Source organism: Rhagoletis zephyria, unplaced genomic scaffold (genome assembly GCF_001687245.7).
Source record: "Rhagoletis zephyria isolate East Lansing unplaced genomic scaffold, Rhagoletis_zephyria_1.1 Rzeph_scaffold_00375, whole genome shotgun sequence".
NCBI lineage: Eukaryota > Metazoa > Arthropoda > Insecta > Diptera > Tephritidae > Rhagoletis > Rhagoletis zephyria.
The window spans coordinates 87,062-106,813 of NW_016157459.1; the positions used below are offsets into that span (position 1 = coordinate 87,062).

A 19,752-nucleotide genomic window follows, 5' to 3' on the forward strand; every position below is an offset into this window, starting at 1 on the left:
CTGCAAAGGTACATACATACATATGTATGTGAATGAGTAATGCACGTACATAGATATTTTTGCATTTTTGCAGTTCGCTGCTCGCTTATAGAAGGTCCCCACACGCCAATTCGCTTAGCAGTCACCCATATTTCCCGGCATACACAAATACGTTCATACATACACATTTACTGCACACACAAAAATATATTTACACACACATTCACACTCTTGCATTTTGCCATTTCGCTCTTTTGTTTGTTTAGTTAAGAGCGAAATACACCACACAAGCGGTTTGACAAACCAAGCGAAATTTCCCTTTGCTTCAAGNAGTCCCCACACGCCAATTCGCTTAGCAGTCACCCATATTTCCCGGCATACACAAATAGGTTCATACATACATACACATGCATTGCACACACAAAAATATATTTACACACACACATTCACACTCTTGCATTTTGCCATTTCGCTCTTTTGTTTGTTTAGTTAGTTTTTTCGTTATTGTTTTCCTGTCCTGCCTTTTTGTTTGCTTCGCTNTGTTTGTTTAGTTAAGAGCGAAATACACCACACAAGCGGTTTGACAAACCAAGCGAAATTTCCCTTTGCTTCAAGCCATTTGTGCTGTGTATGGGGGTGTTTGAAGGTTTGACGGCGGTTTGTCAAACCTTCAAACACCCCCATACACAGCACAAATGGCTTGAAGCAAAGGGAAATTTCGCTTGGTTTGTCAAACCGCTTGTGTGGTGTATTTCGCTCTTTAGTTTTTTCGTTATTGTTTTCCTGTCCTGCCTTTTTGTTTGCTTCGCTCCTGGGTTGTTGGCCTGTTCGTATGGTTAGCCGCTCGCCGCATATTCGTCAGTAGTTTGGTCGTCAAAATGTTGTTGTACTCTAACTGTCACAAGGACACTGAGAGTGTTAGCCGCCTTTGTAATGGGCCTTTGCCAGCCAATTGTTTTCATTTTGCAATAACATTCTTTTCGGCTGACTGTAGTCGCCATTAAGTCGGCTGAACTCGTCAACAATGTTGGATATTTTGCTTTCACATGAGCCAAAAATGTCAGAATATTTGTTGTTATTTTTAAATCATAACTACATAGATTTGTTTTGTCACAAATTCTGATATTTTTTTGGGATACATTTCATAGGTTAGATATGTTTTGATGGGTGTCGACGCGGTGTTATTAATGTATGTATGTATGTTTGTGCATTTCCATTTGCAAAAAACGCAAATGGATGTGCATTAGGGTGGCCCAAAGTGCATGTGAATATGTAAAGTCGGAACTTTTATGCTCTTACACCCTAGGGTTGCCTATATCGAAAAAAATATACTCCTATTTTTTATTTTGAAAAGTCTTCCATGTATTTTATATATATCGAAAAAACCACTTTTTGTAGAAATGGTAAAGAATTTTTGAAACTCTATATTTTTCGGAAAATTCTGTTTCTCTTCAGGAGACTCCCAATAATAACACCAAATTACTTATTTAACCATTTTTTCATAGTAACATTATTTTATAGGTCCTCCAAAGCCCTCAGAAAATTCAATGGGGGGGGTTAAATAAAAAATATTTAGTAACAAAAAAAGTTTTAAATGAACAAATGAGTATTGTTACTGGAAGTCTCCTGAAGAGAACCAGAGCCTTCCGATCGAAAAATATTGATTTCCAAGAATTCTATACCATTTCTATGAACATAGGTTTTTATTCATATAAAATAGATGGAAAATTTTGAGCGCTTTGAGCGATTTCTAAATATTTTTTGATTTCAAAATAACAAACAATCTTAGGGCGTAAGAGCGTTATAATTTCGACTTTACTTGTTTTGGACCAACCTAATATACGTACATATATTCAAATGTGCGTACGATTTCAAAATTTATTAGAAATTTTTAAGAGGAAAACAACGACATCGGATTTACAAGTGTAGGTATTATGTAAAGTATTCGACCGCTAAGACCCTTTCGGAGGAAACCGAGTATTTGGCCGTCATTCTGGACAACAAGCTAATCTGAGGGTGCAATGTAGAAGAATGCACCAGAAAGGCAATAGCTGCAAAAAAAAATGAGACTTGAAGCTTCACATTATTCATTAGATTTACACAGTGGTGTACGTCGGATTTGGTTCTATGGCATAACGACCTTGGGGCCGTTTCTCTGTAAGTACACAATAAGGATTACGTTAGGTTAGGTTATCGGGCTGCCTCCATAGACGGTGGCACTTAGACACGACTGTGCTGTTCGTTTTGATGCCCTAAGAGGGGATAGGGAAAGGACGTAGGGGTAGGAAAAGAGGGGGAAGTAAGGGAGAGGGAGACACCTATGGCTTTCTGTATGAGACACGCTCCGAGCTCGCAACAAAGCTCTTCAAGCGACTTATGTTCATCCCCGAAAGCTTATCGGGAGTGTGAAAAAAGTGCGACCCGAGGTGATGATCAAACTACGCTCAGCACTGACAACAGCTTCAGAGAATTCGCTCATATAGGTAAATACTGGGATGTTGTAATGTAGTAAGATTAGGGTGGCGTGATGTTAGGTGCGGGCACTACAGAACTAGTGAAGATTTTTCTTAAAACTTAAAATGCTTAGTTGACCTAACGTCGCCCTTTGCTCGTAGGATTAATTTCCAAAAATGAAGTCTCTGCAGGACTGATTGTGAAGAATTTTTCCAGTAAAATTAACCGAAATGAATGCATGTGCGAAATGTCTGATCGATTCGTCTCTTAACATTTTTGAAGTATGAAAAATATTTTCGACAGTAAATCTTCATAAGCCTCTTTAGTTTGATACCCGTATTGTAATATTTCATTTATTTCGTCAATATAATCAAATAAAATGTCTCAAACAGGTGGCGACCCTATAAAATATTTTCTGCGGTAAAATTTTCTGAACCTATTTAGTTTGATATCCATGTTGCAATATTTAATTTATCTTATCAATTAAATTAAATAAAAATTTGAAAACAGGTGGCAACCTTCCACAAAAATGTTTTTGGCTGTAAGCCTTCATAAACCTCTTACTTTTGGCAGACAAATTGCATTATTTACTTTATATTATCAATTTACTTAAACTGAAAGTTTAAAACAGGTAGCAACTCTCTACTTTTTTCTATATTTTAAGTAAGGCCTCTTGCAATACATCACTAAAAACTGTTGCGCGTACAAACATACAGACAAAAAAATTCTAAAAATTATTGATTTGGCTGCTCTTGCTCTAATAAAGACTCCACATAAATATTAATTTTTCTTTCATATCTATAATGTACAAACATCGGCCTGTTATTATATGTATAGATTAAAAAAATTATTTTTTTTTAGTGTTTTATTTTGTCTGGTAAAGTTAAACATTTTCATTTTGGTCATAAATGTTACAACCCAACGATTCCACTTCAGTCGTAGCCAACGCCCAATTCGTTAGCCACATAGTTCCCAAAGCGCCAAATTGGATAATTAGTTGGCTATTTGTGCATTCTCCTTCAATGCTATATATATGTTAGTACATATGTATGTATGTATATCGTTAAAGGGTTCGAGTTTGACTCATTGGCTATTCGCCCTCAATTTGAACGGTAAGAGAGTGGCAAAAGCATTTTGGGCGTAGGCCAACAATGTAACACTTCATTTGTTGGGAACTATTGATTGGCCAAAAGAATAACAGTCATACATATGTACATATATGCATACACGTATGTAGTATACATATGTATGAAATAGTTTTTCGCACAAACAAATATACTTACAGACATGCCTACACATGTACATTAGGGGTATTCACGATCCGGTGGATGGCGCATAGATAGCATAAATAGCATGATTGGCTAATTTTATATTTGTTTGAACACAAGAAACAGCAACAATCGTGCCATCTATGCACCATGCTAGACAGTATGCACCGGGCCGTGAATACCCCTATTCTAAAACTATGCATTGCCAAAAATGTCAGCTAATAAAATTATCTAGAACAGCAAACCACGAGTTCTACTGCAAAATCTATGTATGCACACCAACGGACAGTAGCCACAAAGCGGACAGTGCGGGCAACGCTTAAACGCACTAACTATTTTAACATTAATTATTGTTAATTATTTTTGGGGAAATGTATTAAATTCTTGTTAGAGAATGAATGCACTTTTAATGGTCATGGTGTTTGTTGAGGTCATCGCTATGCATGTGGCATGCCACATACATACATAACACATACATACACTTGTTATTCATGAAAATTTTCGGGATTGATGAGTTGTGTTTTTGTTGCCAATTTCCGCTTGTTTCGGCTTTAGCTTGCCTTTATTGCTGTTCACATCGGTATTTTCATATTTCATTTTTGCAAGGGTATTTGCTATTTTATTTTCAACACTGTAATGCACAATTGAAATTTGTGTGTAAATTAAAAGGAAAACAAATAAACTTGTCTCATTAGCTTTATTGTGATTTATGGACTAGCAATTGTGGGCAGAAAATTAGGGTGATTTTTTTTTTAATATAGTACATATGTATACGTATATATGTACGTATGTTTGAATACACTTATGTGTATTTATATATATTTTTTTTAGTGGATCTTAAGATATATCTTAATATATAGATTGCATGAAGTTGCGCTTTAATATAAGTGAGGCACAGAAATTACATACAAATTTTTATGGATTTAAAATAAATAAACATAATTTTAAAACGGCGCGCATAAGTTCTAATCGGATTTATTAAACTCGCGACTTCAACCAAATAAAAAATAAAATAAATAAAATAAAAAAATTAAATACTGAAAAGTCGTAAACAAAAAAAAAAACATTTTGTTCAGAACATAACCGAAAAAATAACCATTAAATACCACGACTTTATTTAAAAATTTTGAATGTTTTTTTTCCGTCAAATTTGATCGCGGCTTTATTGTTTTAATTTTGTGTGATAAAAAATAATCGTTTTTTTTTGGATTTTTTTTCGCTCAATTTTAACCGTTATAAATGGACCTACACTTTTATGAGCGTTTTAAAAATTCTATGATTTAAAAAAGTTAAATCTTAATAGAACGGTCATGACAAAACATAAAATAATGGGTTTTGAACGAGAAAAGTTATTTTAAATGCTTTCATTATGATTTTTATTGACTGTAAAGATCATAACCGTTGCGGTTCGCGGTTTCGAATGTAGTAAAATTCACTTATTTTCTAAATTTTTTAATTTAATATTATAGCTTTTAGACCACTACCAGGCAAAATACACAAGAATGCTTAGCACACACAGCCTCGCGATTCTACTGGATGCCTGGCGCTGTTTAAGACCTAATTTTAAAAAAGTAAGCGAATATCTTTGAATTAACTTTATAATAGGTTAGCTTTTTTACGCATTTAAAATGCCATTATCTATGATTAGTTTATGTTTTTTCTCATCTGAAAGCACTCTGAATGCTCATTTTAATAAATATTTTTTTCTAATTTTTTTCTATTTAAATTTTCACAATTTTATTGCGTCCTTCATATTTATGCGCAATTAAAATTAATGTATGCAAATGTGGTCAAACTAATAGGAGCAAACACAAAATCATTATACAAAAAAGGAGGAAAAAAAAAACACAAATACATGTGTACACTAATTTATATTATAGCGAACTAATAAAACAAAACTAAAAACCATTTACATACATGCGATCAAAATTGATGAGCAACAGCTGCTCTATGCATGCGCGTACGTCAAATGTTATTGAGCTCGCTGATTGAACCATTTAATTAGTTTTCATGTTACATTTCAATTGATTCGTGTACTTATAACATGTAATTTTTTGCATTTTTTTCGCTATCTAATGATTTTATTATTTTTTTTTTTAAATTTAAATTCATGATTATCGGCATGCATATCAATGGTATTACATGTAAAAACCATATAATGCGCATGTAATGGAAAATTTTTGAAATAAGCAATTTTTAATAGGCTGTTCTTGCTTTCTTTACTTAGTTTATTGCTATGCGCAAACATTGTGCAAAATATTAATCACATCCTTTATGTGCCATAAAACAAAAAGAGCTAGTCAATAATGCGGTTTATTTTCTACATTTGCTGTAGGCTATTGACGCGCCCAAAAATCAATAAGCACGCTCAGTCTAAAAGATCCCTGTGGGAAATGCAAACTTGAATGAGCCCGTGAAGTTTATTTTAGACTTAATTTCCACGCTGAGCAGAAACAAATTCCATGGAGCTTAATTCCTACATAATATCCAGGAATATTCATGGAATCTAGGACGTGAACTTTCAATCTTTTTTCTCAGTTTATTTTTTTCAAATTTGATTTCAGAAAATTCTGATAATGACTTTGTTCCTGAAGATCTTTTGTCAAATTTAGATAATTCCATTAACTTCGGGGGAAATTAAGTTTGACAGACGAGGATGTAGCTAATGGCTTTAATCAGCTTAAACTATCAACCAACACTGGTAGATCACCATAATTAAAAATAATTATATTTTAATAATAACTACAATTACATAAAATTTCACTAGGGCTAAAAACAAGTCAAAATATTAACAGAACCAAATCGCTGAGCGAACTTCGTCGGAAAAATTTCGCAATCAAGCGTACCTTCTTTAAGTTAAATTTGCTATACTAACGACCAGTTATTTTTTTTTTATTGTTATAACACTGAGTAGTTTTTGTTATTACTACTTAAGGAAATAAAAGTGATCTATATAGATCTGCATATTGTCGTGCTCCAGATTCCGGCCAGAGACGATAACCGTTGCTGGAAATGTACGAGCCTTTGATCTGTACCTCAAGTCCTGTCAAGTATTCTGTGAAGATCCGCAGACCCTTTATATGGATATTATAGCTTTCTTAGATTGCCTTTTTGAATTAGCAACACTTCTGTGTATGCTTTTGACGGACCACAAAAAGGCTGCGGGCCATATAGGCTCCGTTGAGGACCAGGTTTGCGAGAGCATCACCTCTTTCGTAGCCTTGAATGGCTTCATATCCCCGTACATATCAAAAAGGATCCCATCTTATGTATGCTTAATTGGTTTAATAGGGCTATAAAAGACTTTAGGGCTATTGATGCTGTCTGACACCGGGAGCAGCATTGCCATCTCCGAGAATGCATCCATCAGTATACCAGACTTGGAGTGCCCTTACCTATAGTTGTGACTATTTTGTGCAAGTGTCCCTTTCAGGAATTATTACCTTGTCTGGCTTACTTGAAGCTCTCCACTCCTGCTGAGTCCCAAAGCTAAAGGTCGTCTACCTGTCATGATTCCAGTGCTGTAGTTAGGCAAATGTGCATAGCTTCTGCAATGGCTACACAGAGCCTTCCATGCTTGGCTTTGGCTTCCAAGGCGAAACGTAATAAATATTCGGTGTAATTACTGTATGGAATGGCCAAAACGTCAGTTTGGGGATATCCCCCAAGTTTTATCATAAAGTCTCTGACAGTCTTGTTGGTTGAGCCTTTTGTTCAGGGCTCATTTTGAAGGCTGCCTGAAACCCACAGGTAATATTCTCATAATTTCAACCCATCACTTAGATGAGTAGCTTATCTGCACAGCGTTAAATCCACTGCCAGATATGCCATCCGGGGGATAATGCCTACTGGATTCAACATGCTTATGATAATAATAATAATAGATTGGCGCTTACACATGTTAGTGTTTGGCCGAGCTTCTCCTCCGACTAGTGGCGTGCGCCTTGATATTGTCACACAAAGCGGAGGGACCTACAGTTTTACGCCGACTCCGAACGGCGATTGTATTTTTATGAGAAGCTGTTTTTCATGGCAGAAATACAATCGGAGGTTTGCCATTGCCTGCCGACGGACGACCGCTGTTAAGAAAAAACCTTTTTTCTATATTTTTTGCGATGTTGCTTTGACCAGGGTTTGAACCCGGGTCCTGCGGAGTGGAAGCGCGCACTGCTTACCACTACACCACAGCGGCCGACAACATGCTTATGATACCGACAGTTATTACATTACTATTACAGTGTTAGCAGATTTCCCTATAATCATGCTTGTTGGACTTAACACAAACGCTTGATTTTTAAATAGGTAATAATTACCTAATCTTACTAGATTTCAGTAATGCACCAAATCTGAAAGTTGTGTACCGAACTTGAAAAAATGTACCAAAATGGTACATTTTGGCCAAAAAGGCAACCGTGGCCAAAGGATCAGCAGAGATTGAAACGAAATAAAAATTGGTCATTTCAAATTAGAGATCTAATTAAAATTGAGAATGGCTCAATTCGGGGATAGTGAAACCGTAATGTTTTTAGCATTGCTGCTAGCTCTGAGAAGCTTTGGTAAAAGAGAACCGCACGAAATATACAACCAGGGCCGCCAAGAGAAAATTCGGGCCCGGTACTGAACGTTTGATATGGCGCAGCGCTATCCCCACAAATCTTTCTTTAAATACAATTTTGTGATCATGTTTATCAAATTAGCAAAATATTTTTATCTTTCAACTTAATTTTCGGAAAATACCCAAGCCCGCGAAAATTCCAGGCCTGGGGGGAAACACCATATACCCCACCACCCCTCCCTACCCTTTACAAGGCCTCTGTTCAACTCTAGTATTTATTTGTTTATACAAGTTACCTTGGCAATAAATATAATTCTCTATTTATAGTCTCCACCCATGGCGCCATGGTCTCCACCGGCATTCCTTGGGTTGCCATAAGTAACTTTCACCAGTAGACCCTCAACAAACAAACAACAGTGGCGAAGATTTGCGTATTGCGCACTCGAACATATCAGTTACCACACAAAAGACTGATAAAAGGCAAATAACAAAGTCTAAACAATTCCTTAAAAATTGTCAGTATAGACATTAAAATTTATTTATTTTTTCAACCCTTCAAAAATGTCAAGAGAAGATGATATACGCAATGCCACAGCGCGACGCCGAAACCTATTATTTCTCACTCAACGTTTTCTCGCTGACCACGGCTTCTACCAGTCCGCTGAGGCTCTGAAGAATGAAGCGCGGCTGCCGGCAGATGAATATGAACTTTGCGACAACATCGACTTGGACGCCATTTATTTGGAATACGCTAGTTATTATCACTTAAAATTTGGCAAGTATCCGAAGATAGTGCGAAAGCTAAAACCCAGTGTGAAGCTGGAACTGGATGCTAAGCGTAAATCTAAAACGAAAAGTTCTCCAACGGCCACGACAAATGCAGCACACGGCGAAGTGCCACCAAGTGAACCGCTGCCAGCTCCAGCTCTAGCGCCAGGTGATTTAGAATTGACCATAAAGAGAGTGGAGATATTAAAAGCGACGGCCAATTGTGCAGAAGGTGGTGGCACTACGAATCACGCTGCAGTCCTTAGTGGTGTAGTCGCTGAGGAGAATCGAAATGAAGCGCTTACACGCCTGCAGCAAATTGAACACTCCGCTAGCGCTGATGGATTGCTCAGCCAACAGGATTGGCATAATTTGGCCGATCTCGTGAAGACGGCAATAATGCGCGACGATTTGAAACTTAGCTGGGCGGATATGTGCGGCAATGCGAGTGCGGTGGAGATTATCAAGGAGGCGGTGGTTACGCCACTAAAGTATCCACAACTATTTGTGAACGGCTTACGTCCGTGGAAATCTGTGCTGCTGCATGGACCGCCCGGCAGTGGCAAAACGCTGCTGGCCAAAATACTCTATGCCGAAACGCGCCAACAGGTGACTTTCTTCAATGTGACCAGCAGCGTGGTGGTCTCGAAATGGCGCGGTGAATCGGAGAAAATAATGCGCATACTCTTCCACATGGCACACAAACATGCGCCTTCCATCATTTTCTTCGATGAAATTGAAGGTTTGACTTCATGCCGCGATCGACCCAGCGATCACGAGTCCTCGAAGCGTTTCAAGAACGAGCTGTTACAGCTGCTGGATGGCATGGAACAGCAAATGGGTGGCGTTTTTGTGTTGGCCAGCAGCAATTTGCCTTGGGAAATCGATGATGCTTTCCTCAGGCGATTCGAAAAGAAACTTTTGGTGCAGCTGCCCAACCCAGTGGAACGCGCAATACTCATCGGTAAACAGCTGCCGATTATGTTGGCGGTATCAAAGGAGGAGATGGAGTTATTAGTGCGTATTTCGGAGCATTTTACGGGCGATGAAATACGCTTGGCATGTAAGGAGATCGCAATGCAAATGGTTAGACGTGTGACGCATGCGAGCAAGCGTGATGCAAAGGCAGAGCCGGATGTGCCGTTGCAGCGCGCATTTGAGCAAATCAAACCATTGAGCGTGAAGCTGATGAAACGTCATCAGCTGTGGCAGCAAGAGCATGGCTCGTAGGTGGGTGGATTTTGTGGGTTTGAGAATTGGTTGCACAATTATTGTATTTTATGTAATTGTGGATTAATAAATGGTTTTTATGCTAAGAAAAGCGGCGCGGTGAGAATTTTAATAATTTTACTGTAAGTAACTTTTTGAAGTTTTACAGCATTTACATAACGGTTATATACAGAATATTACCAATTAAGCTCCAATCACTCCGATTAAACTATGTGTCAGTAAATTTTACACAAAAAAAAAATATACTTATGAAACTAAGAAAATTGCGTTTTTAGTATATCTCTTTGACTTCGAGTTTCACCAGCAATTTAAATGGAAAATGATTTTTTATTTTCTGTAAATTTTCATATAAAATTCAAAATATTAAAATCATTTTTCACTTAAACTGCTTGCGTGAAATTGGCATTTAGAAATTTCAGAGATATCATTTATTCAATAAATTATTAAAAAAAATTTTGTGCAATGTGGAATTCAAATATGGGTATCAAGTAAAAGAAAAAAATTCAATGGAATTGAAAAACATTATTTTTTTTTTGTTACAAGTATTGGAAATGTCCTTTTAAAATTTTATCCTCGAACATCCTTAAAAATTTGCAATATTTATTATTGAAAAAATTACATGTTAAATGTTCTTCTAACGACATTCGCTTAAAAATAAATATAAATAAAATACCATTTTCAATATCCATTCGTCCATGTGAACCAAAAAAAGAAATTAATTTTATTTTACAGAAATTTCTCATTCATTTAGTACACAAATTGTTGTTCTACATTGCACTGGAATTATTAAATATTTTTTTTTTTATAAAATAATATCTTTCCAATTTCAGTCTCCTTTAAAATATTTCTTACTTCAGACAGAAAAACTGAAAATGCTCCCAGTTTCGTGAACATATAAATTTTTTCGAGTGTTTTGAATTTTTGTCGTGCGGTGTTACAGTAGCCATTTCTAGAGGATACTTAATTATTACTCAATCATCTCCCGTTAAGCTGAAGTAAGATTGCGATAATATGTATTTTTCAAGTGAGGAAACGTTGTCACGACAAACAGCTACGTAAGCGTATTTCAGGCGGCAAGCGTTTGAAATTAAGGAGGCCGTAAGCTATATGGTACACAAAGCACCAGGACTCAGCTGGCCAGGCGGCAACTAAGCCCATGGTAGGTGTACGTTTGCAATAAGTTTTATAAATTTAATTCTTGAAAATTTTAATGAATGAGCAATCAGCATATCAAAAACTTAAAGTATACTCAAAAACATATTTCGATCATTTGGCGTTTGTTTTTCATTACACAACTTCGTAGAGAACTTATTTCATCTCGTTGAGGGCATTAAATAAAAAGCGCAGTCAAAGATTTTGCTTACTTACTTATTCTCGACGCAGAAGAGACAAAACTGCTACACCAGGAAGTTTATGAACTTCAGAATTCTGTGGTTGCGAATAAGGGGATCACACATACATACAAATATACATATGTATGTAGACTATTACCAAACATGCATGTATGCGTTTCCTTTGGTGGAGGTGTATGCTTACAAGGCTAAAGTCAATAAATGTTGGCAATTTAAACTTTCGCATGCCACACATACTCCGCTTTTCTGCCGCTGAGTAAAGTTGGTATGCCTGTGTTTCATAACTTTTATGCATAAATTCGCAGCATGTCCCGCATTTCCACACTCTCCCCATCCATATAGTTACACTTGCCCGTATTCACATTTGTTTAGGTACATAGTTTCTCANGTTTCATAACTTTTATGCATAAATTCGCAGCGTGTCCCGCATTTCCACACTCTCCCCATCCGTATAGTTACACTTGCCCGTATTCACATTTGTTTAGGTACATAGTTTCTCATATACATATTTATATACATATGTGAATATGTATATACATGTGTACATAGGTGTAACTAAACTTCACAAAATGTATGTAAATTACGAAAATTTTGCGCCGAAATTGTTTTCAATTCAATTCACATGAGCACATCAGTGCTGTGGTGAGTAACACTCACCCACTCACCCACTGACCCACTCATACTTATAAGCGAACATTTAGTTAGGTGGTGGGCAAAGTTTAGAATGTACATATGTACACAGCGAGTTGACGCGTATCATCAACGCGATAATAAAATGTGTTGCCAAAGAGCAATCAATGTGCCNATCAGTGCTGTGGTGAGTAACACTCACCCACTCACCCACTCACACTTATAAGCGAACATTTAGTTAGGTGGTGGGCAAAGTTTAGAGTGTACATATGTACACAGCGAGTTGACGCATATCATCAACGCGATAATAAAATGTGTTGCCAAAGAGCAATCAATGTGCCGCAAACATCGTTAGGTACCCATTTGAGTCACACTTGAATGACTTTGTAAATGTTTCGGATACTTAAGGTAACGTCCTTTTGAAATTTTGAAACGCTATTTGCGAGCAATTCTATTTAGAACGCATACGAAAGGCTAACTGCATTGAGAATGCGTTTGAGTTGCTGTAGACATTCTAAGGGAAATTTATATTCATTATATGATTACATTTTCGTACGAAATAGTATTGCAAATGATGAAACAGCGATTGCAAGTTGGTTAGGGTATGTTTGTAGGTATGCGTTTGATGTGGCAAATCGTCGATTTTGGTAGAGTGAAAGCTCGAAAGTGTCAAAATTTGTATCACAAATTCATGGATAACGATATATGTGTATCGATAAACACATCTACTTTGAAAATATATCGATGACCGGATTGAGGAATAATCGATAAAACTACCGTTGTAAATTTTAATAAATGTATCGATAAAAATGTCGACAATGTAGATATTGGTATAACATATCTATCGATAACGATNGCGGATACTTAAGGTAACGTCCTTTTGAAATTTTGAAACGCTATATGCGCGCAATTCTATTTAAAACGCATTAGAAAGGTTAACTGCATTGAGAATGCGTTTGAGTTGCTGTAGACATTCTAAGGGAAATTTATATTCATTATTTGATTACATTTTCGTACAAAATAGTATTGCAAATGATGAAGCAGCGATTGCAAGTTGGTTTGGGTTTTTCTGTAAGTATGCGTTTGATGTGGTAAATCTTTGATATTGATAGATTGAAAGCTCGTCTTTGTAAAGCGCGAAAACTTATTAGTTTACAGGAAAAATCGCATCGATGACGAGGTTGAGAATCTGATCGATAAATTTATCGATATAAATGTAGATAACGATATCTAAGAAACTGTCGAAAGTTTCAATATTTGTATCACAAATACATGGGCAACGATATATGTATATCGATAAACACATCTACTTTGAAAATATATCGATGACAGGGTTGAGGAATAATCGATAAAACTACCGTTGTAAATTTTTATAAATACATCGACAAAAATGTCGACAATGTAGATATTGGTATAACATATCTATCGATAACGATGTATATCTACATATATCGATAAATACATCGACAATAATATTGACAGCTGCATGTAATATGTTAATATATTAATATTTAGAGATAATCGTCTACAATTTTATTGGTATTAATATCGATAATCTTATATGTATATCGATGACAGCAAGTCTACGTGAACAACCGCATGGATAATAAATGGAAAACTGCGTTGAGGGATAATCGATAAGTCCACGGATGTAAATTGGAATAAGAATATTGAAAAACGATGTTCGTGTACCAAATATATCGATAACGATATATAAAACGATATATACAACGCCAATAATATTGACATACACACATTATAGGTTAATTGCCAATTATTAAATAGGAATTATTGTATACAAGCTTATTGCTACAGATATCGATAGAGTTGTATATCGAAAAATGCACCAAAAACGACTGCAATGATGCATCAATAATGGGTGTGATATATAAATGCATATGTTGGTAAATATATTGATAATAATTAGATAATTTTCGATAATATTTATCGATAAATATATGATAAATGAATTAAGACTTAGTCTGACGTTATACTGATAATGAGATTGATATGTAAACAAATATTTCCACAGTAGTCGAAAATAATGAGTCTTTTGTCGAATATATCGATAAATATGTCGATAAAATAATTTTTGAGAATGGGATTGATTGATACACATGTCAACAATATTCGACAATAATGAACAATTTCGCGAATCGATAAATACGACGAGAAATGAATTATTGGCAATGCGTTGCTCAATAGCAAATAGCCAGTAATGCTATTAACGAGAATTAAATGGATAAACACATATACATATTAACATATCCAGCATAGGTAATTATGTGATTAAGGAAATTACTTATTACATAAATTTTTGAATGTATCGATTAGAAAACGATTTTGATTTTTTTTTAGTAATTTTTAAGGAAAAACGATAATTTTTAAGGAAAGTGATAATTTTTAAAACTCATTTACAAGGCCTTTATAAAAATCCGTAGCTGTTGACATAAAAATGTAAGAGGCGATTCAATTGTCCACACTCTTCAAATGAGCTAAACTGAAAATAATAATTACCAAATATATTTTTGCTTCAAATTTGTGTGAACTAAAAGTGTGAAGTGTGTGAACTAAAGGTGGGCGGGGTAGTGTATACATATGTACGTATGTACATTAGGGTGGTCCAATAATGCATGTGAAAAAGTAAAGTACCGAAAAAATATATCCCCGTTTTTTATTTTGAAATCAAAAAACCTTTAGAGGTACCTCAAAGCGCTCAAAGTTTTCCATGTATTTTATATGGGAAAAAACAACTTTTCGTAGAAATTGTATGGAATTCTTGAACATCAATATTTGTTGATCGGAAAACTCTGCTTCTCTTCAATAGATTCAATAATACCCAATTATTTATTTAACCATTCTTTCATAGTAACTATATTTTATAGGTTCGCCAAAATAGAAAATCTTTAGTATTAAGAAATGGTTAAATTAACAATTGGGTATTGTTATTGGAAGTCTCCTGAAGAGAGCCAGAGTTTTCCCATCAAAAAACATGGAAAATTTTGGGCGCTTTGAGCGACCGCTAAATATTTTCTGATTGCTAAATAAAAAAATTGGGGTATATTTTTTCCATATAGAACAATACTAGGGGGTGAGAGCATTAAGACTCCAANAACAATTGGGTATTGTTATTGGAAGTCTCCTGAAGAGAGCCAGAGTTTTCCCATAAAAAAACATGGAAAATTTTGGGCGCTTTGAGCGACCGCTAAATATTTTCTGATTGCTAAATAAAAAATTGGGGTACATTTTTTCCATATAGAACAATACTAGGGGGTGAGAGCATTAAGACTCCAACTTTACTTATTTTGGACCATCCTAATGCACATATATCTATGGGACATTCCAGCCAATTCGGACAGCATTGGGTTTTGAGCTTCCGATTTTTGCGTAATTTTTTATGTTATTGTACCAATTAGGAGAGGCCTCCCGAATTCTTTTGAATATTTTTTGTTTTCTAGATATCGATTTTTGAAAAAATAGCTCCCGNCGACAGCATTGGCTTTTGAGCCTCCGATTTTTGCGTAATTTTTTATGTTATTGTACCAATTAGGAGAGGCCTCCCGAATTCTATTGAATATTTTTTGTTTTCTAGATATCGATTTTTGAAAAAATAGCTCCCGTTTAAATGCCCATAGCTTTGCGAGAAAAGAGCCAAATGGAACTATTTTTCGTTTAGAACTTTGAGCTTTCGAAGCACTTTGTGATATAAAATCAAAAAAATCTTCAAAACCGTATTTCCATAAAATTTCGAATGAATTTCAAGGTGAAATCTCTCCATTGGTACATAGAAAATTATGAAAAAAGTCGGAGGTCAAAAAGCCAAATAGTCTCCGAATTGGGTTAGAATGCCCCCTAGTATATAAAAAATCATTAAACACATTAATAAATTAGTACTACCTGCCAGTTGTGCGTCGTCGCGCGCCCGCTATCGTCATGCGTGATATGTAACGGCGTATACGCCCACTCGAGCGCCGTTGACCCGACGCCGAGCGTACACTATACTCGGTGGCCGTTGAGCTGCGTCGATCGATTGGTATAACGTCGGAGCACATGGACGACGAAATAATCGATGCGGTCGAACGTCGCTTGCCGCCCATGAAAGTGCCACCGCCGCTCGATGAAGTCGTCGTAGCCGAAGAATCGGAGCGCGAGAAAAGTGATGAGCGCTTACTGCGCGTACCCGGCGGGCCCACAGCATCCTGTATATTACTATAGAACTCCTCTGTTTCACGATCATACGAATCCGGATCGCGATCGTCATCGGCCGCCTCTTCGGCGTCTTCATAGTGTGCATCAGTGCCGGTGCCTTCGTCGTCGGTGCCCAGCGTATCGGTGGCAACTGTAGCGGCGCGTCGCGGTGGAAAACGTCGTCCGCCAGCAATGCTGCGTGTGACGATGGCGGTGGAACTGTGCACTTGGCCATTCGTGCCACTAACACCACCGCCACCAATATCACCGTCATCCGCACCTTCCGCCGTTGCATCCACATGCGACTTGGCGCTATTGTACAACTCACTGCTGGCAGTTTCGTAATCGGTGAAGTTTCTCGTGCGCCCACTATGACCGCTGCTGAGCGAACGATAGTGTGACGCAGAGCTATGACTATCCGGTGAGGTGGGACGTGATGCGGCGCTTAGCGTTTGTTGATGTTGCAACAAATGTTGTTGGCGTTGTTGTTGCTGTTGTTGTTGTTGCTGCTGGTGATGATGGTGCTGCTGGTGTAGCTGATGATGCGGTTTGTGGTGCGACGAACTGCGTCGCGTAGTATGCGGTGTTTCATGTTCGTTATCATCGCTTTCGCCGCCACCGACACTACCACTAAACGTAACTTCGTGATATTTTATTGACTTGGAGGATTTGCGACGCGCCTGCTGAACGGAAGAGCGCCGCGGTGTCTCCTCCAAGTCATCAGCGACTGCTACCGTTTTTGCAGCATCGTAGGTTTGGTTGCTGATGATTGTGCTGTGTTCATGCTGTTCATTCGTCACTGCAGTACCGTTAGTGAGCGTTGTTAACGTCGATGATTTTGCACTGTATTCCTTTGGTGGAGGTGTTGTTGTTGGCACACTTGTTGTTGCTGCTGATGGGTGGGATTGTGTTGGGCCGATTGCCGTTGATTGCAAAGGGACTGGCGATTGCGGCGTAGCAGCTGGTGGGAGTATTATTGGACGTGGTCGGCGTCTCCGCCAGGGAAACGCACGTATAAATGCAAANCGGTGGAACTGTGCACTTGGCCATTCGTGCCACTAACACCACCGCCACCAATATCACCGTCATCCGCACCTTCCGCCGTTGCATCCACATGCGACTTGGCGCTATTGTACAACTCACTGCTGGCAGTTTCGTAATCGGTGGAGTTTCTCGTGCGCCCACTATGACCGCTGCTGAGCGAACGATAGTGTGACGCAGAGCTATGACTATCCGGTGAGGTGGGACGTGATGCGGCGCTTAGCGTTTGTTGATGTTGCAACAAATGTTGTTGGCGTTGTTGTTGCTGTTGTTGTTGTTGCTGCTGGTGATGATGGTGCTGCTGGTGTAGCTGATGATGCGGTTTGTGGTGCGACGAACTGCGTCGCGTAGTATGCGGTGTTTCATGTTCGTTATCATCGCTTTCGCCGCCACCGACACTACCACTAAACGTAACTTCGTGATATTTTATTGACTTGGAGGATTTGCGACGCGCCTGCTGAACGGAAGAGCGCCGCGGTGTCTCCTCCAAGTCATCAGCGACTGCTACCGTTTTTGCAGCATCGTAGGTTTGGTTGCTGATGATTGTGCTGTGTTCATGCTGTTCATTCGTCACTGCAGTACCGTTAGTGAGCGTTGTTAACGTCGATGATTTTGCACTGTATTCGTTTGGTGGAGGTGTTGTTGTTGGCACACTTGTTGTTGCTGCTGATGGGTGGGATTGTGTTGGGCCGATTGCCGTTGATTGCAAAGGGACTGGCGATTGCGGCGTAGCAGCTGGTGGGAGTATTATTGGACGTGGTCGGCGTCTCCGCCAGGGAAACGCACGTATAAATGCAAAGAAGATGAATAGTGTGGCAATCATAGCCGTTGGAGCATTTTTCGTTATCACTAGTCACTACTTGGAGAATATTATTTTTGGTTTTTTTCCTGTTGTTGTGTTTTCTTTATTGTTTAAGGGTATTGTTTAGGNTAAGATGAATAGTGTGGCAATCATAGCCGTTGGAGCATTTTTTGTTATCACTAGTCACTACTTGGAGAATATTATTTTTGGTTTTTTTTCCTGTTGTTGTGTTTTCTTTATTGTTTAAGGGTATTGTTTAGGGATATCGAAATTTTATTGCAATGTTCCTCACTTGCGTTGATTCACTTCAAACTGCTTAAAGGTAAAAAGGTTATATAAGGCCCTTACTCGCCGATTTATTGCTCGTTTGTAAAGTATATTATTATATGAATATATGTTGCACACAGTAGGGCAAGCCACGCGAATTTAACTCTACTGGAATTGCTTAAAATTGATCGAAGCATAAAAACCCAACGTTGTTGTTCTGACTTAGTTTGGTTTTTCTTGTTCCATAAGCCGGAAAAGAGTAATTCTAGGTTTTCGAACAAATTTCACAGATAACACTGGCAAAAAATTTTTACGGCAGAGCTTTTGAGAGCTGATTCGTAGAGGCAGTTTTTAGTAGATTAAAGAATCTGGCTTTTAAATTATTCAATTGGCTCTAGGTTTCGAGATATCTGGGATGAAAAGTGCCAAAAACCAGGGAAACCCCTTCGGCTTTTGCCTTGCATATTTTCAGGCCCATAGGCTATTCAGTTCTAGATATTTAGCGATAGATATTTAGTGAAGAAAGATTTTCAACTGGGATGAGTAAACGGCTGCTCTCACTGACTATAACAAAATTATTAGACGCTCAAAAAGTGATTCATCGAGGCAGCAAGGATAGTCAAAAGAGACGCTGCGTCTGTTTGCATGAAATTTTATGAAATGAGTCTAGCAAAGACGAAGTCTTCATGAATAGCGAGGCTCGGAATAACCTGCTTCATTTGCATCTAAAAGGTTCTTTGATGGAGCGTGATAAGATGAGTCCCGTCTCCTCGGAACAAAGGTTCCCTCGAGTGAAGTGTCATAGCAAATCTGGCTACATCCTTGACAAGGGCGAAGTAAGGTGGGCGCTATAGTCTTTCGGGCCCTTCAAAGCAGGAGGAGTAATTGGATTTTTCTTTAGCATCATTGATCCTCTGCTACGATTATTTAAAGATAGTTATTGCTGGGCATACATACATATCGTACGCTTAGAGGTATTTGTGTTATTTATTGATAATACGGGACATGGGTCACAAACTAAATCACAAAGACCTATTCGCCCAATTTTGTTCCTTCTCAAAAGACTAGAGAGACTGCTAGTCCTCAACATTAGAGGCAAACTGAGCGCGTACATGCGATGCAGTATCGGGTCGTCGAGCCTAGCGCCAAAATATATACGCTTGCTACCACCGAGTAACCCAATAAATGTCTGAAGACGGGGGAGGAATAGATAATTTA

At 37.8% G+C, this 19,752-nt stretch overlaps 2 protein-coding genes across 3 annotated transcripts in view; one reads left to right on the plus strand and one right to left on the minus strand.

The window, feature by feature from the left end:
- Positions 1-19,752, minus strand: part of dnc (phosphodiesterase dunce) — a 189,635-nt gene that overhangs the window by 76,941 nt on the left and 92,942 nt on the right. Inside the window, exon 1 of one of the 2 annotated variants that reach the window (XM_017611150.1) lies at positions 16,134-16,762. The exons of the other annotated variant lie outside the window; for it this stretch is intronic. Coding sequence (XP_017466639.1) covers positions 16,134-16,333 — 200 coding nt within the window. The 5' untranslated portion in view covers positions 16,334-16,762. Of the gene's footprint in view, positions 1-16,133; positions 16,763-19,752 lie in introns of those variants that run through there. 2 annotated transcript variants of the gene reach the window in all.
- On the plus strand, positions 8,818-10,254 carry LOC108359328 (katanin p60 ATPase-containing subunit A-like 2). The gene has a single exon (XM_017611153.1). The coding sequence runs from the start codon at positions 8,818-8,820 to the stop codon at positions 10,252-10,254; it is 1,437 nt and encodes a 478-aa protein (XP_017466642.1).

What these genes read in the sequence shown, in the direction of transcription:
- LOC108359328 (XM_017611153.1), top strand. Translation starts at nt 8,818, where the DNA reads ATGTCAAGAGAAGATGATATACGCAATGCCACAGCGCGACGCCGAAAC.